At 50.0% G+C, this 25,971-nt stretch overlaps 1 protein-coding gene across 1 annotated transcript; it reads left to right on the forward strand.

The window, feature by feature from the left end:
• Window positions 1-547: 547 nt before the first annotated feature.
• Window positions 548-25,971, forward strand: LOC150009719 (integrin alpha-D-like). Its single transcript, XM_090277685.1, has 30 exons — window positions 548-628; window positions 2,376-2,481; window positions 5,023-5,126; window positions 5,259-5,329; window positions 5,448-5,562; window positions 8,140-8,270; window positions 8,973-9,118; window positions 11,448-11,601; window positions 11,701-11,851; window positions 12,053-12,126; window positions 13,316-13,445; window positions 13,556-13,698; window positions 13,874-14,014; window positions 14,100-14,309; window positions 17,242-17,372; window positions 17,505-17,662; window positions 17,801-17,955; window positions 18,669-18,800; window positions 18,888-18,961; window positions 19,175-19,316; window positions 21,298-21,414; window positions 21,506-21,585; window positions 21,688-21,771; window positions 23,708-23,786; window positions 23,897-24,004; window positions 24,121-24,204; window positions 24,389-24,502; window positions 24,648-24,749; window positions 25,015-25,125; window positions 25,594-25,971. Exons 1-30 carry the CDS (start codon window positions 583-585, stop codon window positions 25,690-25,692), a joined length of 3,492 nt encoding a protein of 1,163 aa, XP_090133811.1. The 5' UTR covers window positions 548-582; the 3' UTR covers window positions 25,693-25,971.

Below are 25,971 nucleotides of genomic sequence, written 5' to 3' on the forward strand. Positions count from 1 at the left end.
GACTCACACTATGCATTCTGATATCTGGCTTCTTTCTTTTATGGTAATGTTGAGATTCATCCATGTTATTGCATGTATCTGTTACTTATTGCTCACTAGTAAGTCAGTTGTTTAAATTTACCATTTCGGTTTTTCATTCTCTTCTTAATGGGCTCTGCTTCTTTAAACAACACCCTCACCTATGTCTCCCTCCCCTCCCCCCACACCCCCACTACCTGAGGGGCATTTCTGCCCCTCTCCAGGCTCACATCCATGAAGTAGGGCTTCTATAGCCTTCTGTTTCACCACTTCTACCAGAGAGCTATCCCCTAGGTACCAACTGGGTTTCAAAGGCTGGAGAGGGTGGTCTCCTGGGACAGCCAGGCCCTGGAGAATGAAGCCAGAGCTCTGGAGGTGGTGGTGGTGGGGAGTACGGGGGATTTTCTCCTAGGGTGTCTTCGGCTTTTTGCCTCTGCCTCTGTTCTGTGCTTAACCAAGCACTTCCTCAATGTGCCCTTCCTCCTCCTACTTCAAGGACCTGAGTAATTATTTTAACTCTTCCCCAAGACACTGAGCAGCCTTCAGCCCTACACTTCTCCTTCAATGCACTGCTCCGTAATGGCCCTTGGAGTTATGCTCTTCCTGGCAAGTGAGTGGGGGCCCTCAGTGCTGGGAGAAGCCTTGGGGAGGCGGGTCACTTTATCTGATAAGGCAGGGTTGGGGTTGGTGGTCAGCTCATATACTTCTCAAAAGAAGCTGAAGACAGGGGGGCTACCTAGTGTCCACAGTCCAGTGTGGGAGGAGGAATGGCTTGGAATCGGGGGAAGGGTGTGATCTGAGCAAAGGTGAGGGAAGCAAGGTTGGTGGGTTGTCTGTGGCCAGAGGATGGGCTGCCTCTCCATGTTCCACAAGGCATCCCTCTCCCTCTCCTGCGGGGCCCTCGTGTGAGCACTGTGTGGGCTCACACATCCACCCCAGGAGGAGAAGCCACAGAAGCCACCGAACCCACCAAAGAGGGGAAAAGGTTGGAGATCACCTCCTCGGTTTTGCAGTTCCCCCAAGTCTTGACTTCAGGTTGGCTGTCCCACTGCTACTGAGAGAATACTCTGGAAGTTGAAAACTGTATCAGGACTATGGTCATGTGTCTCTTTAAAAATTAGATTTCACACAAAAATCCAGATTTTCAGCTTCTCTTGAGACACGGGAAGGTCTTCGCAGCTCTGGCAGCCCGGCGATGCTGTCCCCTTTTGAAGCGCCAAAACCTCTAAGTGTCCATCATCTTTGGTGCTCACACTCATGTACTTGACTCACTGATGTCACCTGCCTGGCCCTGAGGCACTTGAGAAGGAGCCCCTTGGTGTCTTGCTACTTGTCAGATCATAGGCGCTGCTTTCAGACTCAAAAGCAGAACCATTCTTTGAGAGGAAGACGTAGGGTGTGAGGCTTCCTGGCCTGTGGCCATAATAGGATCCCAAAGCCCTAAATATGTGGCCTCTTCCCAGAACCCCAGGTTCAGGTGTCTGGACCCTCCTTGTCACTGCCCAGCCTCATGCTTGGCCCCCCATAGAGCTTCCCTCATCCTGGGGTTAGAATCTCTCAGTCCAGAGAGAACTCAGAGTTCTGGGAGGAAGGTGATTGCTTGGGAGTGAGGGAGTAAGAAAAAGCCCTTGAAAGGTAGGGGATTTCCCCCCGAGGCTTTCGAGCTTAGTTACCAGGGAAGAGACTATAACCAGTTAAGGGTCAGGAGGAAGGGCTGGATTCCTGGCTGTGCCAGTGCCTGTGCCACTCTGGGTCAGTCAACAAACAGCAATGAGCCACCTGCTGAGAGCCAGGCACTGCACTAGATTCTGGGAGGGACGTGGGAAACATGTAACTTCAAATAATTAATCACAGAATCCTAAGTGTGTTCTCCAATCAGGACCTTAGGGGTCTCTGTATAATGAAAAGACAAAGCAGGACAGTATTTAAATAGAGTGACCATATGCTCTGGTTTGCCTGGGGCAGTTCCAGTCACCCTGGTAAAATTATCACTGGTGCCCCCTTTACTTTCAGAAGGTCCCATTTAGACAGTAAACTGTATAGTCCCTTTATCTTTAAAAGACATCCCTGATCTAGCACACCAGCAGGTGACAGACCTAATTTCAGATTATGGATATCCTTTGAACTGTCCCTGAAGGAACATTTTTCTGGATTGTTGTCTTTTGCACTGTGCTTCGATTATTTTTTAAGGGAAGGAGAGAGACAGGAACCACAGAACAGGGAAAACGGGAAATAAAGATGGGCAGAGAGGAAACCATGGCTAGAGTAGCGTGGCATGAAGATTCCAGGAAGCCAGAGGTCCAGAAGAGGGGGCTTCTCTGACTGTCTTTACCACCCCACCTCCCCATATTCCTCAGTTCTGGCTTCTTATCATGGATTCAACTTGGATGTGGAAGAGCCCACAGTCTTCCAAGAGGACGGAGCTGGCTTTGGACAGACCGTGGCCCAGTTCGGCAGCTCTAGGTAGGCCCCACCCACCCACTCCCCTTTATCTCCTCACCCTCATCCTACAGGCAGGCAGCTGTCTGGCTGTCTGTAGCACGCCCAGGAGCAGTCCTGGGGGAGGGGCAGCACAGGTGAGAAGCCTCTTCTTTCGAGGCCCCTGACAACACTACTATTTACAATCCCAGGAAGGGCCACAAACTCTGGGAAAGACATAACCCTGTGGGCTAGGCCTTGAGTCTGCCCCCTAGGACTGCCTTCATGGCATGTGACCAGTGCAGTTGCCTCTGTACCTGCGTCCCTGCACTTGAAGTACTGTTTTGCTGTGTCCCTCTTGAAATTATTAATAATGTCAGTTTTACATTTATGTTTTGTAAGTAAAGATTGATGGGGCAGTGGAGATGTACTGGGGGCTCATGGGTGGCCCATCCTCCCACAGCCTCTAGGGGAAGGGTTCTCAGCTGCCCGCTTCCCCACCTCACCTAGTGACTGCTGCTGATCTCGGTCCCTGGCATGAGCTTGTTCAGTCCTGTAAGGACCTGCGCTGGCCCTGTGTGTATCCCTGGGCCAGAGGGATTGTGAAACTAGATAGCAAACAGGAAATACCAGGACAGGTAGAGAGGGGGAGACCACACAAAAAAAGAAGAAACTTTTTTTCAAGAACAAGAGACCTCCCATTTTAATTTTGCATTGGGACTGGCAAATTTCGTACCTGGCCCTGACTCAGGAGCACACATTCCCAGGGCCCAGAGACAGACCCATGAGTTGAAGTTACAATTTAATGCAAGAGTGACCAAAATCTGGACATTTGGTTATTAGATCTAAGTGTGTTCTCCAATCCAGACCTTAGGGTCTCTGTATAATGAGAAGATGAAGGGAGAGATCAAATCCAGGAGGGATCTCCAGGAAGGCTCCACACAAGAGGTGGCACTGGCAATGCCAGAGAGCCCAGGCAGAGTCAATTGGCCAAGAAGGGACAAAAGTCACTGAGTACTAAATGCCCATTCCTCCCCCTTCCTCACCCAGCTGGCAGGCTGGGGACATAAAAGCAAGTGCCAGACACCAGAGTTTTGTTTTTTTTTTTCTTTGTTTGCTTTGAAATATAACACATAGAGTGAAAAGTAGAAATCTAAAAAAGGTCCAACTCAGTGACTTTTGCATATGTGTGTACCTAGGTAACCATCACCTAGACCAACATGGAGAACATCTCCAGCCAGCCCCCAATCCCCACTGAGTTCCCCTGAGCCCTTTCTGATAAACTCAATGCTCAACAAATCCAAAGATAGCCACTGTCCCACTTCCATTGCCATCCATTTTTGTTCGGACCCTCTGTCTTAAAAAACGAATATGAAACTACTGATTGTACACCGTTCACCAGTATTTATAATAAAGTAAATAATGTATATTGGATGACATTCTGATTGTTACAAGGTTATCATTTTTCCTGGTTTCTCCTGAATTGTAGCCCAAATACTAAAAAGATTGAGCCTACATGTAAAGAATGGGTTGGGTTAAAGAAAAATATTCAGAATAATAGTTTAAGACTAAATGTTTGTTCATGCATTTATACCAGCAGGTTCCAAACTGCTACATCTGTTTAGGTTTTCTTCAGCAATCTTAGACACACAGGGGTTTCAGTTTTCTATAAAGGAATGACTCTGTAGAAGGAACTTTAAATACCAATTTAAGTAAGCCTTGCTTGGCTAATTAATTAAAATACAACAGTATTTGTCTAATTTTCTCATCTAAGTTGGGGAGGTTGTTGGTAGTAACAAAAATTTTTCCAAAATAAAAAGAAATCTCTCAAGGAGTCTTGCAAATAAACCATTGCATTTATGTAACTATAGATATAGATGTGGATTCTGATATAATTATATTAAATTGTCCAATTAAATTTTTTATATTATATTTTTGTCTAGTTAATTACAGAATAATCTATTTGTTTTGAAAGCTTACAACTTCAGAAAATTTTTTCATTTAACTTGAGGTGATCTATTGCTTGGGTGTCTAAGATTGATGGTACCCCAGAAACAAAATGCACTTACCCACAGTTGGGAAATGCTATTTTTGTTTTGAATAGTTTTATTTTGGGTGAATATTAAAAAAAAAAGCAACCCAAATGATTTGCATACACAAATACACATATATTCATATTCACGTAGGCACACACACACACACACAAAGCCCAGTGTGGCCCTGCACATTGATGGATTCAACTCAGGCCCTGATTTTTTCTTTTCCTTTTTTAGATTTTTTAAATTTATATTTAGAGAGAGGGGGAGAGAGAGAGAGAAACATCAATGTGTGGTTGCCCCTCACACACCCCCAATTGGGGACCTGACCCGCAACCCAGGCATGTGGCCTGAGGGAACTGAACCGGCGACACTTTGGTTCGCAGGCCGGCACTCAATCCACTGAGCCACACCAGCCAGGCTGGGCCCTGATCTTTGAATAGCCTCACGAGTACCAAATGCCAAAAGCAAAGTTTCACTTCTCTTTCATACCTTGGAGTGCCATGTGCTCCCACCCTTCCTGTGACTATCTGTCATGTTGTGCCTCCAGACTCGTGGTGGGAGCCCCCCTGGAGGTGGTGGTAGTCAACCAAACAGGACGCTTGTACAACTGTGATGCTGTCACTGGCCTATGTCAGCCCATTTCACTGCATGGTAAGTGATTTGACCCAGGAATCGGGGCCCTCAACTCTCTTACACCCAAGTTCCCCCTCCTCAGCCTTCGACCAAGATCCCTCCAAATGAGGATGTGCCTGTGGGGGTGACCATGCGTGTCTGCCCTCTCAGCCCCCCTAGAGGCTGTGAACATGTCCCTGGGCCTGTCACTAGCAGCCTCGATCAAACACTCCAGACTGTTGGTGAGTTCCCTGGGTCACAGGAGGCTCAAGAGGGGCTGGGGCCAGAGAAGGCTGGGGCAGGGAGAGAAGAGGGGTAGTGTCCTTGGGGCCCCTTGCCTATACATGTCTCTGTATCCAGGCCTGCGGCCCAACCATGCAAAGAGCCTGTGGGGAGAACATATACATAGAAGGCTCCTGCCTTCTGTTGGGCTCCCAGCTGCAGATTATCCAGAGATTTCCTGCTGCCCAGCCAGGTAGGTCTCTTAGAGGCAGCAATTCTGTAAGAACACGTGCTGGCACTGAGAAGTGAGCAGAGCATGGGGCCTGAGTCTCCGCCTCCCCTCCGCTGCTGAGGTGGCCTTCCCTGTGGCCTCAGCCTGCTGAGCTGCCAGGAGTTCCCTAACAAACGCTTTCCCTTTTAAGGACAGCAAATAACAGGGTTGTGGGAAGCGTGCTGCAGTTTGGCCAGCTCTGATATCTTCCACAGAGTGGTGCTGGGCACACTGCAGAGGCATTTCTCCACCTACGTTCATCTTCTGTGTCCTTGGGCAAGTGACGCCATTCCCTGGGCCTTAGTTTCCTCATTGGTAAGGTGGAGTTGAGTAATCAAGGTGCTTATGAGGATTAGAAGATTTACTGTATACAGAGTGCTCAGGCCCCAGCCTTGCATAGAGTATGTGATAGTCATTATGGCTGATCTAGCTGAGGACAATATGGACAAGGAAGGAGATATAAACTGCCTCCTCTGTGGCATCAGAGGGGCTAACAGGCCCCAAGCGAGGGCCGGGACCACTCAAGGTGCTAACATGGCCGACACAAGGCATTGGACCAGGGAAGCCGGTGATGCCAGGCATGGTGGGCTTTTAGCCAAAGGAGAAGCAGCAGCAGAAATGCCCCAGACCACACTGTGGAAGCAGAGGCAGGACTCTGGGGGCACCGTGCCCTGCCTGGGATGTCTGTGTAGCCAGGAGAGGGATGTGGCAGTTAAACACTAGGAGGTATATGTCTTTGAGATATCTCTGGGGCTCGTGAGGTGGAGTGCCTGATGAAAATGGGACACAGACTTGGAAACCTGGTGTAGGTGAGGGCAGGCTTGCCTAGAAGTGGAAGGAATGGTGCCAGGCAGTGCGGGGACCTTGCTGCATGCTCACCAGGTCCGGGGTGGTGGGCAGGATGATCCCTGTGCACAGATGAGAAAAGAGGGTCAGAGGGGGGAGTTTCCACTGTCAGGAAGTGGAGGAGTTCAGAGTTTGAGCAGACTGCACCCGATTGGCTTGGTCCTTTCCCCGAAGGCACTCAGCTACAGCTAGGTGCCTACTGTTGGCCGTCCAGTGGGTATAATAAAAGGAGCAAGAAACAGAAGTCACGTTGGGAGGGAGCTTGCTTGGGCTGGAAGAGGGTGTGCACAATGCAGCTAGAAAAGTGGGCACAGGTACAAGAAAATGGTGACTGGGAACACCAGCTGCACAGCTGTGAGAGGATAACTGCGAGAAGGGGGCACCTGCAGACACTGAGCTTGCACTGTGCGTGGCTGGATTTCCTAGTCCTCAAGGAAGTAGGGAGAGAAGCAATCTACCTTTCTTCTCAGCACTAGCTGGTTGAGAGGGCGGATTGGGGGAGGAGCTGCCACAGCTCTGCGTCACTCCTCAACCCCTCATCTCTGCGCTGGACCCCGGGGAACACAGGATGTGGGTCCCTGGGGCAGGTAACAACTGGGTCTTGCAGACAGCCTCCCCGCCCCATACGAGTGTGGGAACACTCAGAAATGTCTTATTCCTTTATGTGCTTACGGCAGGGCTTTCCATATCAGGATGGACTACAGGCACACACACACACACACACACACACACACACACACACAAAAGCTATGGTCTTCTATCCCATGACCTGTGAGAGTTCAAGAAAAGCCGACCTGGGTCCGGGGAGATGGTGGATTGCAAAGCCATCAGACCAGAGGCCTCAGCTTGGAGGTTAAAGCTTGGAGCCCAGGGTGCGGTTGGATGCAGGCTGCCCCCAGGAGCAGGAGTTGCAGCTGTGGGCAAGGCAGCTAGCTCCCTTTAAGACTAGGGTGGTTCCTGAGGAGGGACTCAGCTGGGTGCCATGGACAGCCAATCCCCTGTGGCTGGAATAAGCGCTTCAGTCCTAATAGGGATCAGGTTTTGAGGCACACACAGCATCCACTGCAATTATGTCCTTCCGTGGGCCTAGAACAATGCCCAGCATGTGATGCTGATGGTGCTAACAGCTGCCCCTTATGGGGGCGGGGGGCACCCACACCCTGTCTTAAGCACTTTGAGTACATATTAATGCTTTTTATCCTTGCAATAATCCCACATGGTAGGCACTATTATTATCCCCATTTTACAGATAGGGAAAACTGAAGCCCGGTGAAGTTACATAACTTGCCTGAATTCACCACTAGCAAGTGGTAGAACTGATCCAAGCCCAGGAATGCTGGCTCCAGAATGCACACTCTGAAGCACTCTGCTAAATTGCCTTCTCCTATGCTCTATTACATCCTTCGAGTGTGTCTTCAATAAATGTTTGTTGACTAAATGCTTGAGGAACCCACTGGGCCCCCTTCCTCTACTTCCTCCTTCCCCTTTTTAGGCCTTTGGGGAAGAGGGGAGCACCAGGGACTCCACCAAGGGGAGAAGAGGCTGGGGCAACAAATTTGGGTTTCCTCTGTGGAGGGGTGGGAAACTGGGGTGGGAATTGACCCCTATGGCAAGAACAACCCCCTGACTCTGTGGAGTGGGAAGGCTTTCTGGGTCCCGGGAGATGGTTGGGACTCACACATGCAACTCTGATTTTTCCCTCCCTCTCTGCAGAGTGTTCAAATCAAGAGATGGACATAGTCTTCCTGATCGATGGCTCTGGCAGCATTGGCCAAAGTGATTTTAAGCAGATGAAGGACTTTGTCAGAGCTGTGATGGGCCAGTTTGAGGGCACCAACACCCTGGTGAAGACTGGGTCCCCCCAGGCCTGGGAAGTGGGGTGGGGAAGGGTCTGTTTCTGGGGAAGACAACCTGAGAGGGGGCATGGCATCGCTGGGGGTTGTTGGCTCAGTGCCATGATGAGGTGAGGGTCCAGGGTCAAGGCATGGTCCCAGCACAGGGCCGATTTGAGCCCTGACCCTAGAGGCTCTCCTATTGCATTGAGTAGTTTCCCACATGATGCTTTTGCTGTTTAAAAGCCTTGAAAAAACGGTAAAATAATTTTTCTGTGAAATTTGACTGAAGGTAACTTGGCAAAATAACTGATGATTCTTTATTACGTTTTCCATGTCACTCATGACTTCCTCATCTTATTATTTTATTTCCCAGTGATTCAGGTATATGTTTATACAAATTCGTGACCCATGAGGAAATATAGCCTACAAATTGACTTCATGTGCTATAATTTTTTAAAATTTAAGTTTAACAAATATTGTGGTTGTCAAAGTTATTCTTTTTAAACTACGGAAGAAACATTATTTGATTTTGATTTTGATTTTCTGGCTATCTTTTGGGGCTCTTTTCTTCTGGGTTTCAGTGTGTATTTGCTGGGCCTCAAAAACACATGGGCCATGGTTTGTAAATGCACAATTATTCCAAAATGTAAAGCTTATTAAACACAGAAATGATGACTCCTGAGCCCAGGGCCCTCCTCTTGGCCTCCACAGTTCTCACTGATGCAGTACTCGAACCTCCTGGAGATCCACTTCACCTTCACCAAGTTCCAGACCAGCTCGAGCCCCCAGAGCCTGGTGGATCCCATCGTCCAGCTCCGCGGACTGACGTTTACAGCCACCGGCATCCTGACAGTGGTGTAAGCCCCGCCTCCTGCCGCCCTCGGGATCCCTGCCACACCGCTTCCCCACACCGGGACTGCTCAGCCCTTCTTCCAGGCCGAGGGAGGCTCTGGGGCGGGCGGGGGGCACCGGAGGGCAGTGTAGGGGCTGCAGGCAGAGTCCGTCCTGGAGCGTTCCTGTCCTCCTTGCTCACTGCATTCCCCTTAGTGCAGCAGGACAGGACTCCTCTGCCCTGTCTTTCCTTTCGGCCTTAAATTGGCTGGACCCAGAGCCCACCGAGGGCAGCCAGCTCACGGGCTGTGGTTCAGTCCATCTGTGTTCTCATGCTGGCTCCCCACTTATTTTCTGGGCAACCCCAGGAGTTACTGCTGACTCTCTGTCTCAGTAAATTGTCAAAAGAGGATAAACTCACAACTTGGTTGTAAGATTGAATGAGCTAACACGTGTGAGGTGCTTCTGCACAGAAAGCGCTGGATAAAAGGTTGGGGTTTTATTCAGAGAATGGTGTAACCCGACTTGACCTCCCTGGCAGGGACTCAGAAATTGTTGCCAAGTGTCTTATTTGTGCCTTTCTCTCCACTCTCGCCTTCCATCCCTTTGTTACTCATCCATGCGTGCCCTCTTTATTAACTGGGTGCTTATTATGCGCCTGCTCAGCATTGGGTGCTAGGAAGCCCATGAAGAAAATGGCTTAGGTGGTGAGGCCGGAACTGAAGAAAACGTGGTTCTTACGGGAAAGGCCGGGGCTGAATGTCTGGGACCCTTTACTCCCTGCACACTCCTGGGTGCTGCTATGGAGATATGCTGAACAAGGGATGTTCCTGCCAAATGCACCCTCTTTACTCCTGAGTGGCTCTTCTGCCTTGGACACTGGCTCCTTGGGACTGGACAGCCACGAGAAAAGCCTCTGTCCCGTGGAGTTAGACTTCGCTTGTGGCGCTGACCCTTCCTACTCTGGAGCTCCCTCTGGTGGTGGTCGATGGTGTGGTTTTCATCAACGTTGGCCTGCTCCCCATCGCCCGGAGCAGCAGCTGCCAGCTCCCCAAAGCCAAGCCCATGTCAGCGAGACTCAGCTCCTCCCTGCCACCGACTGGAGTTTGGGGGGGGGGTGTTTTTTAGACGTTTTCTTACAGAAAAGACAAAATGGCGATAACATTAAGGAAATATTGGGGGAACTATACCTCACAGTATTTTAGCAATAAGAATAAGTACAAGTGAATAATAAATCCCACTGCAAAGCAGTGTCATTTCCATCCTTGTCTTTATACAGACACATTTTATATAGTCACATTCAGGGTCGAAACTATTTTCATCCTGCCTTTTTTCCATGTTATATAAATCTTTTCTGCGTGTCTCTACATCTTTTATCGTTTTCTTTTGAAATGGCTGTGTACCTTCCTTCCAAGAACCTGGGTCATGATTTACTAAACACCTTCCTTGACGTTGGACATTTAGGTCATCTCTGATGTTACATTTGGTGTGTGTGTGTGTAAATTCCAAGTTTGTAGAGCTACATTAGCATACAGTTACATTTTTCATAGTTTGTAACAACTACCGTATAATTAATGCTTTACCTATATTCATTATTGCAAAAGCTTGGGCTTATTTGACCCTCAGAATCACCTGATACCTATTTGTCTCAGTTATCTATTGTTGCCAAACAAAAAACTCCCAAATTTAGTGGCTTAAACAACAACTCTTTTATTATTATTTTCATGATCCTGGGGCTCAGCTGGTCAGGCAGCTGGGTTGTCTGGGACTCTCTCACCATGTGGTCACTCCATGGGGGTCTCCAACAGGGTAGCTAGACTTCTTTCATGGTGGTTCAAGGGCTTCCCAAAGTACAAAAGCTATCAAAGCATCTTAGGCCCATAACTGGCATGGTGTCAATTCCATTGCATGCAACTGATTAGAGCAAGTCAAAGGCCAGGTTCAGTATGGTAAGGGAATCAAGGGTGGCTCACTGGGGGCCATCTTGGGAGACCAGCTACTGCACAATTGTTATTCTCATCTCGCATGGAGAGAAGCAGAGGCTCAAAGAGAGAAAGTAACTTGCTCAAAGTGTGCCTGACTCCAGAACTCCTACTTAGAACCATACTGCCTCCTGGGAATGAGGTTTCATAGCAGATGGAATTTTAGCAACAAAGAATATGAGTATCTTTAGTATTGGTCTTACTAATTATTGTCAGTATGGTTTTCAAAAAGGGCTGAATCAATTTCTTAACATGCCTGACAGTAGGAGGGTACCACAACTCCCCAGTATCTCCAGATGCGCTTCTACTGCTGCAACTCCTTTCCAGAATCAATCCCATCTCACTAGAGTCGTCTCCCTTTCTTCCCTGACAGAAAAGAACTATTTCATAGTAAGAATGGGGCCCGTGAAAGTGCCAGGAAGATCCTCATTGTTATCACGGATGGACAGAAATACAAAGACCCCCTGGAATACAGTGACGTTATTCCCCAGGCTGAGAAAGCTGGCATCATTCGCTATGCCATTGGGGTGCGTCCTCTGCCTCATGACTCCTCCAGACTCAACCTGCACCTCACCCAGGCAGCAAAGCTGGTGGACTCCTCATCTTCAGCTTCCTCTCTGCCGTAGGTGGGAGATGCTTTCCAGGAACCCACTGCCAAGCAAGAGCTGAACACCATTGGCTCAGCACCCTTGCAAGACCATGTGTTCAAGGTGGACAACTTTGCAGCACTTGGAAGCATCCAGAAGCAGCTGCGAGAGAAGATCTTTGCAGTTGAAGGTAAATGAGGAAAAAGCTTAGGTCTTGGAATTGAAGAGGTCCCAACCCAACTGTTCCCTGTGGTCCTGAAGGTCCATTCTTATTCACAGCTCCCCTGAAATTGTTCCCCAGGACCTAAACCCTAGACCACATTCTCCCTTCTCTGCTGAGTCCTTGTGGTCTCATGGCCTCTGGGAGCCTAAGTGACGTGTTTTCTCACAGGAACCCAATTGAGGACAAGTAGCTCTTTCCAGTATGAGATGTCACAAGAAGGCTTCAGTTCAGTACTCACAAAGGTGGGTAGAGAACGTGCTTGATAGACAGGTCCCTTGCACTACCCTGGGCAAGCCCTGGATTGGTAGTTGAGACCCAGAAGTAAACAAGAAAGCAGGCCCTGTCCTCAAGCTTGCCATCTATGTGGGGTGAGACATTCAGGGAGTGTATGTAGGTGCTGGGAACACAGAAGAAAACATGATAGCCAAGGTTCCTTCTCTAATGGAGAACTGACCTAGTGGGAGGAGATGACAAACAGCAAACAAAAGACTTTCAGATGTGCTAAGTGTTGGGATAGGGTAAAAAGAGGTGATCAGAGGAGATCTGAAGAGTAGTAACTGAGGCTGAATGATGAGAAAGGGCCAGCCTTGGGAAAATCTGGGGAGGGATTGCTCCAAGTAGACAGGGGAAAAGCAAGTGCAAATGTCCCGAGGCAGGAACAAGGTCACTGCAGTAACAAGACAGATGGGACAGCATAGCTGGAGCACATGGGAGGACATGGTCATAATAGGTGGAAAGTGCTAGACCATGCAGATAAAGACATGACAATATAGCATGCCTTGTGCAACAGTAGATATGGGTCCCAAATAACCAGAGGGATTTGCTTCAAAATAATTGTGGGGGTGAACGACAGGGATGTAGAAATGAAACAAGGTTGGTCATGAATTGATCACTGATATTTATGGATTCATTATACATTTCTTTCTATCATACTTTGGGATATGTTCTAAATTATTCACAGTCAAAAGTTTGAAAAGTAAACAGTATATGCAGAGCAGAAAATGTCTATCACATCCCAAGGAAACTGAGGATGCTCCGCAAAGGAGGGACTTGAGCTAATTCTTCAGAGAGAAGAGACGAGTCCCACAAAGACAGGAGAGAGAGGTGTCCAGGCCAAAGGCTTGATGTCTTTTGAAACAGAGAGTAACTCCACAGGTTTGATTGAGACAGATCCTAAATGCCATCCTAAGGGGCTGGAGACACAGAGCCATCTTGCTTTGCCATGAGGGTGGGTCAGAGGCAATGGAGCTGTCTAGGATGGGGCAGTGGGGATGGACTGAGAGACGTTAGAAGGCAGGGAGGGACACAGACTGCTGGCGACACTGGCTAAGAAAGAAAAGAATTCCAAACAATGAGTGAAGTCGGTGAATAGGACTGCTTTGGAATGGCTGTCTCTTCTTGCTCCCCCTGCTCAGAATCGTTTCTCCCCAGGATGGGCCAGTTCTGGGGGCTGTGGGAAGCTTCAGCTGGTCGGGTGGTGCCTTCCTGTACCCCCCAAACATGAGCCCCACCTTCATCAACATGTCTCAGGAGAATGTGGACATGAGGGACTCTTACCTGGGTAAGCAAAGGCTTTGGTGGTGAGGACAGGTGGGAGGTGAGCTGCCTGGGAGGGGCAGGAGCCTGGGTGGCAGGAGAGGGGGCTTTTGTGCTGAGGCCTGGCCCCCTCAGGTTACGCCACCGAGCTGTCCCTTTGGAAGGGGGTTCAGAGCTTGGTCCTGGGGGCCCCCCGCCATCAGCACACCGGGAAGGTTGTCATCTTCACCCAGGCGTCCGGGCAATGGAGGCCGAAGGCTGAAGTCACAGGGACCCAGGTTGGGTGTACAGGAACGTGCGGGTGGCAGGGTCTCCAAGGGTAGAGAGGGAGGAGATGAAGGAGTTTGGGGCTTGTAGGGGGAGGTTTCTGATGCCTGGGAAGAGGCTGAACCTGCCCCAAAAGGGTGCCCCTCTGCCGGGGGCAGACAGGTGACTTCAGGCTCTGCCTTGCAGATTGGCTCCTACTTCGGGGCCTCCCTCTGCTCCGTGGATGTGGACAGAGATGGCAGCTCCGACCTGGTCCTCATCGGGGCTCCCCATTACTACGAGCCGACCCGGGGGGGCCAGGTGTCGGTGTGCCCCTTGCCCCGGGGGGTGAGTGGCTGATGACGAGACGTGGGCTGGGTGTGGGGTGGAGGGGCTGCCCAGGCTGGGAACTGACGCTGGTTTTGTTCTGCAGAGAGCTAGGTGGCGGTGTGAGGTCATTCTCTGTGGGGAGCAGGGACACCCCTGGGGCCGCTTTGGGGCAGCCCTGACCGTGCTGGGAGACGTGAACGGGGACAAGCTGACAGATATGGCCATCGGGGCCCCGGGAGAACAGGCGAACCAGGGTGCAGTCTACCTGTTTCATGGAGCCTCAGAACTGGGCATCAGCCCTTCACACAGCCAGGTGAGGCCCCGCTGCAGATCCTGTCACTACAACAACCTTCTCCTGCTTCTGCCAGCCTTCCACGCTGCCACCTAGAAGATTCTCTGTTACCACGTCTTGCCTCCTTTGCCCACTACTGGATATCTTATTGGCGGCAAGCAAGCAAAATCTGTGGGATTCTAGAAATAGAAATACTGACTGGTACATCCTCTGCTTTGTACAGATACTTGATAGTTGAGTAGGTTCTCCACCCAGGGCTTTTAATCCCCCCGCAGCTTTACCAGGTACACTGGCCGGGCATTAGCAAACCCATTTTAGAGAGAAAATCTGAGGCCTAGAGTAGATAAGTGACTTGACTTGCCCCAGGTTTATAGTGGATCAGGAATGGTGATGGAGGGTTCCAGTCTCCTGACTTCTAACGCACTGCCCAGTCTCTTGGCGGCTCCCTGTTGCCAATCATTTTAGGTCCGGATGCTGAGTCTGCCTGTCCACTCACCCCTGCATGTCCCTGGATGCTACACGACTGCATTCCCCACTGCCATCAATAAGTCTGCCAAACACCCATCTAGGCAGCAGCCTTCACCCAGTGGGGCAGGGTTCCCTGAGAAGAGAGGGCTGCTTCCCTTGGAAAAGTCAAGGAAGCCCCAATTAAATCATAGGCAAAGGACCTGAGTAGACATTTCTCCAAAGATGATATACAAAGGACTGAGGTGCACATGGAAAGATGGTGAACATCACTGGTCGTCAGTCTTGAGCAAATTAAAACCACAACGAGACACCCCTCACACCCACTAGGATGGCTAGAATAAAAACGACAGGTAATAACAAGGTGGGGAGGCGGGAAGGTGGCGCCCTCATACACCGCTAGTGGGAACGCGAAACAGCGCAGCTGCTTTGGAAAACAGTCCTCAAAAGGTTAAACGTTGGAGTTACCGTATGACCCAGCAATCCCACCCAAGAGAAGTGAGAACATATGTTCACACCAAAAGTTACACACAGGTGTCCATAGTAGCATTATGCATAAAAACCGAAGGTGGAAACTCCCCAAATGTCCATCAACTAAGGCGGTATAGCCATACGATGGAATATTATGCAGCTGGGAAAAGGAATGAAGGACTGACAGGTGCTACAATATGAATGAAACTTGAAACTATTCAGCTGAGAGAAAGAAGCCAGGAACAAAAGGCCACTTATTGAAGATTCCATTTATAATAGATCTGCAGGCTAGGCCAATCCCAAGAGACAGGAAGTAGGTTAGTGGTTGTCAGGGGCTGGCGGTGGAAGGAAACGAGGGGCAAAGGGGTGACTGCTAAAGAGTAAGAGGGCCTTTTGGGTGATGAAAATGCTCTAAAGCTGATTTGTTGATGGTTGTATAACTCTGTGAGCTTCCTGAGTTGTCAACATTAAAAGGGTAAATTGTACAGTATGTGAATTGTATCTCAAAAAGTTGTTAGAAAAAGAGTCAGAGGAGATCGCTGAAGTTCTGTCACTTCCCAGCTGTGTGATCTTGGTCATTACTCACGTGTCTGTGCTGAGTTTCCTCTTCTGTACAATGGTGGTAGTAACAAACCTTGTCAGGCTGCTGCTGTGGGGATTAAATTAGTTAGTACATGTGCGTATGTATAGTACGTATATAGCACACATATACATATGGGCCTGGCACATAATAGGTGTTACATTATACCCAATTCCTGTTGCCACAGTTTAACAACTGAATGGGGTTTGAAAGAACTGGGAACTATAAGAAGAGGGTGAAAGGCTTTGTTGAGGATCGTGAGAGTCCACCTGTTGCCATGAAACTCCATTCAGTTCACACTAAATTCTGTAACTTCCCCTTGCTGCAGGGGCTAAGAGGCCCTTGATTGCTGATACCTCTAGGGTTATACCTACAAGGCCTGATTCCAGGAGAAGGCCTTTCCAGATCCACATCAGTCATGGTCTTCCTTCTGGACTCCAAGACGTATCTCACCGCACACTTGACTGGGAAAGTTTTGCCTTGTTCCCCAGGAACCCACGCATCAACGTGAGGACTGCTGGTGAAATCAGTTTTCCTGAGGGCCAGGCCGTTTGACTGCATCTGCGCTGTTTCTACGCCCCTTTTCCTCTCTATACTCCCTTGGTAATTGGTACATTGCTCTTTCATTCTATTATTACTGCTCTTAAAGCCTGCCAGTCCCAACAGTGCCCAAAGATTTATAGGACACGTCTCTGCAAGGGATTGCTCCTTACATGAACTATGGAAATAAAGGAGAAGGGACCCACAGGTGAGGCAGGGTCCCTCAGCACAGGACCTGTGTTTGGGAGTAGCCGCTCCCCATTCGAACTTGATCCTTCCTTGTCCTCCAAGGAGACTGGGAGCAACGAGGGGCCTTGGGAACGGAGTTGGAGGATCAGACTTCGGGTCTGGAGGTTGCCTTTTCAAGGCTGTGTGGCATAGGCATCGTCTGCCAGGAGGAAGGTGGGACTGAGGTCCCTTTCAGCACTAATACTCATCATCATCAGTCATTGACTAGTGACCCTATTGCAGGTGCTGTTCTCAGAACTATATGAGTTAATTCACTTGCTACTTACAGCTAAACTACGGCAGTGTTACCTCCATGTGAAAGATGAGGAAAATGAGGCACAGAAAGGTTGAATCCAGGTCCAAGGTCTCAGGGCTCATAGGTGGAGGAGCCAGAATTGGAACCTGAGACTAGATGAATGAGTCAATGAAATTCAGGTCACCAGGCCAGTCTTTCAATCCCCACTTCTTCATCTGTGTCTTAGGAATCTTTCGTTTTCTCTCAGTGTCATTGCCACGCCCCACCTCCTCTTTTTCAGGAACTTCTGGTGACAGCTTTTCACCACTCAGCCCTCCCGTCTCCCACATTTCTACTTCCCCATTCCCCTCTCCGCTGATTTCTAACTTGTTTCTCTCACCCCCAAACTGGCTTGTCTTTCCTTCTCTGTCCAGAGGATCGCCGGGTCCCAGTTCTCCCCTAGACTCCAGCATTTCGGGCAGGCACTGAGTGGGGGTCAAGATCTCACCCTCGACGGACTTGTGGACCTGGCCGTGGGAGCCCAGGGGCACGCCCTGCTGCTCAGGTAAGAACAGCCTTCCCCAGACACTCCCCAGAGGGTCCCCTGGTCCACCTAGGACACCAGTCTCCTTGCCCCCATCCCAGGTCACCCTCCTGAGACCAAGGGCTTGTCCTCAGCTCAGCACTCTGCCCACAGGACGAGGCCTGTGCTGAGGGTGTGGACGAGCATCTACATAACACCTGCAGAGATTGCTAGGCCTGTGTACGAGTGTCGGGAGCACACGTCCTCTGTCCAGGAACTGGGCGATGCCAATGTCTGCCTTCACGTTTACGGAGGTCCCGACAACAAGCTGGGTGAGGCCTCTCTGACTCAGGACAACCTGACCCCACGAGTCCTTCAGCTGAGGACCCCTGTCTCCTGCCTTGCCCTTTTGGCCACCTGGCGAGTTCCTGTTTCTCTCAGCCCTCCCCATCCCCTACTTTCCTCTATAGGTGACCTCCAAAGCTCTGTGACCTTTGACTTGACCCTTGACCCTGGCCATCTGAATCCCCGTGCCATTTTCAAGGAGACGAACACTCGGAGTCTCACTCGTGTCAGAGTTCTTGGGCTGAGACGGCACTGCGAGGATGTGAAGTTACTCCTCCCGGTGAGGGGCCTCGGAGTCCTGGGGCTGGGGGCGGTTCGGAGGCTGGCAGTGGGCTGGGCAGGGAAAGAGCAAGGTGTGTTCTGGTCCTTGCGCTGGCTCAGTGCCAGCATGGCACCTGCGTGCGGGAGGGGCTTCACACTCTAGCCCGATGAGTGAGCAGATTAGTAGGTGAATGAATGAATATATGGATGGGTTGGCCGAAACTGCCGGGAATGACACAGCTGGTTTCAGAAGAGCGTGGCTGCGTCAGAGAGCTGCGGGGCCATGGCTGAGCTTCTTCTATTGACAGAATACAGACTCTGTCCACGGTGCCAGGGACACAGCAGTGGATAAAACAGTCCATGGCCAGAGGGAGTGCTGGAGAAACAGCAAACACAACTGAGTTTCTAGACAACAAGAGTCAGGTAGCGATGAATGCTAGGAAGAAAGAAGAAGCCAGGGAGAGGAGGGAGGGGTGTTCAGAGGCCTCTAGGAGCCAGTGAAGTCTGAGAAGACCCTCAATAGACTGAGCCTGTGGGAGGCTGGGGGAAGGGGAGTCGAGGCAGAGGACCACCACAGCAGAGGGTCCTCAGGACAGAATCAGCAATGAGTGTTTAACAAGTGCAGGTGGGTATCACTGATACCCCACTTTACAGGTGAGGAGATGGGACACAGCTAGTGATCATGAGGGTGCCTTCCGTAGCCACCTGCTCTCTTCAATGTCTGACTTCTAGGCTTGTGTGGAGGACTCGGTGACCCCCATCACCTTGCGTCTCAATTTCTCCCTGGTGGGCATTCCCATCCCTTCCTTTGGAAACCTCCAGCCTATGCTGGCTGTGGATGCTTCCAGATACTACACGGCCTCTGTGAGTCCTGGTGTTGGGGTCTTCAGGAGGGAGTGGAGGTGTGGAGTCCAGACCCTGGAGAAAACCTTGCTTTGCCTTCCCTCTCAGCTCCCCTTTGAGAAGAACTGTGGAGCTGACCATGTCTGCCAGGATGACCTTGGCATCTCCTTCAGTTTCTCAGGGTGAGCTTCCACCTCCATAGACCTGTTCTGGTCTCCCAGTGCCCCTCCTGGAATCCAGAGCTCCTGTGTGGCTGTCGCTAACGTTTCTATCCTGTGCTCAGAAAAGCAGACACCCTACCCCCGTGTCTTCCTACCTCCACCCTCTGTGTGTCACCCCAGACCATTTCCGGCCCCAGGCACAGAACTATCCCCTGCCCTCTACCCCAACACTAGCTTGAAGACCCTGGTGGTGGGGAGTCACCTGGAGCTGAACGTGGAAGTGAAAGTGTGGAATGATGGTGAGGACTCCTATGGAACCACAGTCACCTTCTCCTACCCACCAGGGCTTTCTTATCGACGCGCGGCGGGGAGCCAGGTACTATTCCCTCTGGGGGAGGAAGCAGCTTATGCCTGGGGATCAGCAGGGACTCCTGTGCTGGGTTCAAAGCTCAGGCTGGGGCTGCCATTGCTTAGCAGCCTCTCAAAAACCAGGAGGTCTGGGCTGATCGCGGTTGGACACACATGGCTGTGCTGTCTGGGGCTTGCCTCAGCTCGTCTTGTGTTCGGCTCTGGGAGTCACATTTTTAAGGACGCTGAGCATTAGGAATGAGTTCCTAGAAGGCCGCTAATGTAGACAGAGAGGGGACCATGCCTTAAATTTCTTCATATTCCACATCATATCAATAGTCTTTGTTTAAAGGGAAACATATCTTGGCCTTCAAGCATTTTTAAACACTGTCCTGTTAAATGTATTGGTTCCTCTAGATCACGTCTTGGCATACTTTCTCTATAAAGGGCTAGAAAGTAAATATTTCGGCTTTGTGGGCCATACAGTGTCTCTCACGTCTACTCAGTTCTGCTGCTGTGGAGTGAAGGCAGCCATTGACAGTATTAATGAATGCACGTGGCTGTGTTCCGATAAAAAACCACATCTATAAAAATCGGTGGTGGGCTATCATTTGGTGATTTTGTTCTAGAAGACAGATTCAGGACCATGGCAGTCAAAGCAAAACAGATTTTTAGCAAAGCTTTTATGAAAAATGTTAAAATTTCCAAAAGTAGAGAATAGATCAACAAACCTCTCCAAAGCTGTTCACCCAGTTCATCCATTATGGACATTTTGCTACAGATATTTCATCTGGCTTTCCCCCCTCATTTCTGAAGTATTTTAAGATAAATCCCAGGCATCATGTCACTCCTCCCTATTTCACCCTATCGCTCTGGACAGTCCCCACTTCCTACATGACACAAGGCCAACATCACACCCATTGAGATGAACTATTCATTGGTATTTAGACCATAATAAAACTTCTTTAATGGACTCAAAATATCTTTCACACATGATTTATTTGAACCAGTATGTGAACTAGGTCTACACGTTGCATTTTTGGTTGGTCTCTTGTGTCTCTCTGTGGCTAGTATTACCAAAGGGATCATACTTTGGTTAACATTGGAAGGACTCTCCCAGAAATGGCAAGATGCAGCTGCATGAGGGGTGACTGCACCGTCATTGAAAGTACTCCTAGACATATCACCCAAATGCAACAAGTGGAGCTCTGTTGGATATTTACTTTAAAAATGAGCTGTAAAATAGCAGTTTAGGAGACAAAGTAAGGAAGAGTGAACATGACCTGGATATCAGCTGATATTAAGGACTTACTGTTAATTTTGCTGGGCGTGATTTGTTGAGTCTTGTGGTTATGTTAAGGAAAAAAAAAAAAAGCCTTATCTGTTCGTGGTATACATCGACGTATTTGTGGATAAAATGACGAGATATTCAAAATGTGCTTTAAATTGTCCAGAAAAAAGAAAGTTGGAAGCAGCTGAATAAAACGAAAGTAGAGCCCTGACCAGTGTGGCTCAGTGGGGTGGGTGTCATCCTACAAGGCAAAAGGTCGCTGGTTTGGTTCCTGGTCAGGGCACGTGCCTGGGAGTTCAGTCCCCAGTCAGGGTGCATATGAGAAGCAGCCAACCGATGTGTCTCTCCCTCTCCTTCTCCTTCCCTTCCCCTCTTCCGAACTACTTGATTAATTAATTAAAAAAAGAAAAGTGAAAAAATGTTGGTGATTATTGCTGAGGGAGGGTACATGGGGGTTGATCTATCTAGCCTCTCTGCTTTTGAGTATGTTTGAAACTATTCACTATAGAAAGCCTTTTAGAAATATCAACAAATCAAAAGGGGGGAAACTTGATAAATCTGTGATTTCTACATGAGGAAGAAGTTTGACCAGATAGTATGTAAGGATTTTTTAAAAACGTAACCTTCGAGTGGATTCCAGGAAACTGTCACCACTCTATGGAGTCTCTTTGGACACTAACAAATGCTCACCTGGCTTTTTTCACCTGCCCTTGCTTAGAGCCAGCTGCATCCACGCTTCCTGCACCTGACCTGTGACAGCGCCCCAGCAGCAAGCCAGGACACCTGGAGCACCCGCTGCAGCTTCAAACACCTCATCTTCCGCGAGGGTGCTCAGGTCAGCTTTATCTCCTACTTGGCTGCCCCTACCCAGTCTCACTGCTCGGTGACCTCTCCGCGCCCAACCCCTGTGCCTGCCTCTTCCTCAGATCACCTTCATGGCCACCTTTGACGTCTCCCCCAAGGCCATGCTGGGAGACTGCCTGCTTCTGATGGCCAATGTGAGCAGGTGAGCAGGACCAGGTGAGCAGGGCCAGGCTCGGGGCAACGCCACCTCGAGCCCAGCCCCCGCTTCAGGAGCACTTGGCAACGGCTCCTCCTCTTTCTCCAGTGAGAATAACACACCTAGGACCAGCAAGACCACCTCCCAGCTGGAACTCCCGGTGAAGTATGCCGTCTACACTGTGATCAGCAGGTGCCAAACCAAGACCTGAAAAGGGCTCTTCTCCATCATTCTGATGGGGCCCTGGGAGAGTCTCAGGCCCTGCAGCCACTGAACATCTGGGATATTTAGGTTTCATCACTACCATTTCCATCATTAGATGATAACTGCCAGTACCACTTATTAGTCAATCTTTGAGTGTCTATAGTGGGCGAGCTACGACAATATAGTGTGATGTTAACATTACACTGTACATGTAATAGAGGTTACAGGTCTCAGAAGGCTTTCTCCAGAGCCCCACGATTGTCCTGGATTCCATAAGACACGTGAGAAATGTCTCTGTCTTCAAGGTTTTACAGCCTTATTGAGGAGCAAGGTTATCCTGATCTAAAGCAAAATCTTACCAAGGGCCTCTCTGTTGTCCTGCAGCCTGAGGCTATGTAAGTTTCTAAGAGGCGGGTAGGGTCACCTATCAGGGGAAACCTCAGCTAAATGTTGAAGGGTTCTGTGGCATTGGGCTTGGGCCTGGGCTTTAGGGTGGGGCAGTTCTTCTTTGCAAGGAACAGATTTACAACTTGCAGGGCTTTTAGAGCCCCATTTTCCTCCCCCCTTTCCCAGTCTCCTTTGGAAGGATAGGGAGAAAACCTGCCGGCTTTTGAGGTGAGGTGTCAAGGAAAAGCTTAAAATGCTGCCCAAGGCAGGGTAGATGAGATGTTTGAAACTAGGAGTCAAGTCAAATGTTTGAGCAGACACCCTTCTAGCATGTGGTGTTTCAGGAACAGTGATGTGGTTGTTTCCATAAACGTATTTGACATGAGCTAAGATTTATTGAGCCTCTATCACGTGTAATCAAATCCAGACACAAACCCCTGTCCTTGTGGGATGTCTGCACTTGTGAGATGTAATAGGCCCATGTGACTTAGCCTGGATGTAATCCCCCACTGCTTCCACACATGTACCTCCTTGGATGTCCTCCTGCTGCCCAGAGCTCCACACCATCGTTCACACCTGCACACTGGGCTCTCTCAGCAGCCCAGCCAGCTTCATGCTCTGAGCTTGTCTGCGGGAGCCTGCACGGGGGTTAGCACACTTTGCAGGGCACTCACAGGTAGAGCACACAATGTCTAAGCATGTGTGGCCCTACGGCTCAGCTGTCCTCTGCAGATGTGACTCTATGGGAAGGGGCACTCAGTGGGGCCCCCAGGATGAGACTGGGGCATTGAGGGGGAGCCCCTTGGCAGAGCAGGGATGCGACTTCAGAGTAGGAATGGTAGTCGAGAATTTGAACTGTGCAGGCAACGGACGGGTACCTAAGGAGCGAGGGAGAGGGGCAGAACTGGAATCAGCATTCATGTGAGGGGCCAGGTTGACCACTGGGTCTCCAGGCACGGGCCTCGGCGGGCCTGAGGAGGCATCGTTACATGGGACTCAGTGAAGAACCCACTGTGGGTTCTTTCCCACCTCTAAGCCCCAGGTCCAGAAAAGCCAAGGAGACAGCAGAGAAGGGCCCCAAGGAAGGCCCATGGGAGACCAGACAGGCACAGTGACCAGCAAACATTTGTCAACAGTGTTAGCCTGAGTCTCCCCAAACCTGTGCCGTGTCCCACATGCCTAGCCACAGCCTCCATGCCCATGAAGGCCTGGAAGGTAAACTGAGGCATGGAGAGGACAGGCCCTGGCTGCCACTCCCCCAGTGATTCAGTGGCATAACTCTCAGTCCCTTTCACTGCACCCCCTGCCCAACCCCACCTTGGCAGTTTCCTCAGTGGCAGTTTCTGCAAGCACCTTGCACCCAGCTAAAGCCCAGCCTTGTTCCCCAAATCCTCCCATTACTCCAGGTCAGCCACAGGCCTCACTCCAGGGTACCCCAAGACCCCACTGACCACCTGTCCTGCTGTGCTCTAAGCCACAGCCTCCTCGGGAGGCCTCCATAGAACTTCAGACCCACCCATGCCTCTTGTCCCCCCAGCCATGAAGAATCCACCAAGTACCTCAATTTCTCGGCCTCAGAGGAGAAGGGAAGCGCTGTGGCCCAGCACAGATACCAGGCGAGTGACGGCGGTGCAGGAGCATGGGCTGCGGCAGTGGCCCAGGAGCTCGAGATTAGGGAGGGGTGTGGGATTTGGTGTGGTCTTTGCCCTCACTGCCCTCTGTGCAGGTGAACAACCTGGGACAGAGGGACCTGCCTGTCAGCATCAACTTCTTGGTGCCTGTGGAGCTGAACCAGGTGACTGTGTGGACAGGGCTGAACATCGTCCACCCCCAGGTACTTAAGGGCCGTGTGCGACTCCTTCACTAATGCCTTTTTCTAGATTTCTTGTGTCCCTCACGAATCTCTCTCTGGTGACCCCACTGAGATGCTTGCTCTCTGTGTCTTCCTAGAACCCATCTATTCAGTGCTCTTCAGAGAGAACAGTGCCCACAGAGTCCAACTTCCTGGCCCGCATTCAGAAGAACAGCGTGCTGGTGAGCAGGGCTCTGGCTGTCTCCCTCTTTCAGCCGCACATCAGAGGAGTTTAACTCAGGAATGCGTGTGACAGTCAGATGCATGTCTGCTGAACAACTCTCCTGAATTCAGACGTGGCTGCTCCCCTGTCTTCTGCCTTCTCACCCATCTCTCTCTGGCCTGATGCTACTTCTCGGTCCCTAGGACTGCTCCATTGCTGACTGCCTGAGGTTCCGCTGTGACATCCCCTCCTTCGGCATCCAGGAGGAACTTGACTTCACCCTGAAGGGCAACCTCAGCTTCAGCTGGGTCAGCCAGGTGTGCAGGCCCAGCAAGCACAGTCCCGCCCCCAGACGCAGGTGGTGCCCGATATGTCTGTGCCTGTCCTCCATCAAGCTAGGGCATTTCTTTGACTCTGAGCTCTCCCCAGAGCAGTTCCCCGCTCTCCTGCTCTCTCTTGCAGACATTGCAGAAGAAAGTATCGCTCGTGAGTGTGGCTGAAATCACGTTCAACAGATCTGTGTACTCCCAGCTTCCAGGACAAGAGGCATTTTTGAGAGCCCAGGTAGTGACTGTGTGGTAGACAGTAGCCGGGTTGGTGAGAGGGCTTCTGACGCTAAATCTGTGATGCTGGGTCGGGGCCTCACAAGCCTGGAGGGAGGGAGGGTGAAGGTCCCTAGGCAGGACAGTTGCCCCTAAACCCATGAGTGCTTCTGTATTTCACCTCTTGGAGTTTGGCCTGGGGAAGCAGGGGAGATTGTTAAAGGTTAGAGAATCTAGGTAGAGTCTGGGACAGCTAGAGGCCTGATACTTTCTGATTTCCAAATCAGATGGAGATTGTGCTAGAAGAGTATGAGGTTTATAGTCCTATCCCTCTCATTGTGGGCAGCACTGTGGGAGGACTACTGCTGCTGGCTCTCATCACTGCAACACTCTACAAGGTGAGTGTTTTCACCCCACACTTGACACCACCAGCATTCAACCCAAGCCCTCCCACAGACAGGATGGAATGTCTATCAGGAAGAACTCAGACAATGGAATTAGGCTGGCTTGCATGCACCTTTGGCTCTGTCTTACTGTTTAATGTTAAGCTAGCTGTTCAACCTCTCTGGGCTTATGCTGCATTTTTGGAATATAATAATGGTTGCATCACAGAGTGGTTGAAGCAAGACAGAAATGAAGCCATGGTATGTACCCAGGCCTACCTGATCACAGAATCTATGCTTTTATGTGTACAACCACTGTTCTTGGAACACAGTCAATACTCAAGACACAATAGCTGTTGTTCACATAAGTGTTCTGGCACAAATACAAGTCAGCTAAGTTCCCTTCTCTCTCAGCTTCTTCCTTACTCCCAACTTTCTTCCCTACCCTCTTACCCAGATCTTCTGATTTACTTCCCTTCATAGATTGGCTTCTTCAAACGTCAGTACAGAGAAATACTGGATGACAAGCCTGAAGACACTGCCATATTCAGCGAGGAGGCCTCAAATTTGCCTTTGTCCTAATAATCTACTTTCCTTTTTATCTCTATCCCCATGGGCTGGTCTTGCCTTAGCCCATGTATCTTCCTCCCATGGGAATAACTTCTGCATAGATCTGGACTGGCCTGAGCAACTTACAAGGTGCTACACCACCTTCCCAAGGCCTTGGAAGATTTTTATGTTTGTACATATCTGCTGAACTTCTTCAGTGAGAACCTACTTTTTACTGAAGCAAGCATGATGCTAGCATGAATTTTCTTATGTATGAGAATGGTCACAGTAAAGGAGGATGTTTATAATGTG

The sequence above is a fragment of the Furipterus horrens genome, unplaced genomic scaffold (genome assembly GCF_987537825.1).
Source record: "Furipterus horrens unplaced genomic scaffold, mFurHor1.1.pri manual_scaffold_5, whole genome shotgun sequence".
Lineage (NCBI taxonomy): Eukaryota > Metazoa > Chordata > Mammalia > Chiroptera > Furipteridae > Furipterus > Furipterus horrens.

Excerpts from the sequence above, each read along its gene's own strand:
- LOC150009719 (XM_090277685.1), top strand. The coding sequence starts at position 583 with ATGCACTGCTCCGTAATGGCCCTTGGAGTTATGCTCTTCCTGGCAA. Across the intron at positions 5,127-5,258 it reads TCAGCCCATTTCACTGCATG|CCCCCCTAGAGGCTGTGAAC; the intron begins GTAAGTGATTTG and ends CTGCCCTCTCAG. Across the intron at positions 14,015-14,099 it reads TGTGCCCCTTGCCCCGGGGG|AGAGCTAGGTGGCGGTGTGA; the intron begins GTGAGTGGCTGA and ends TTTGTTCTGCAG.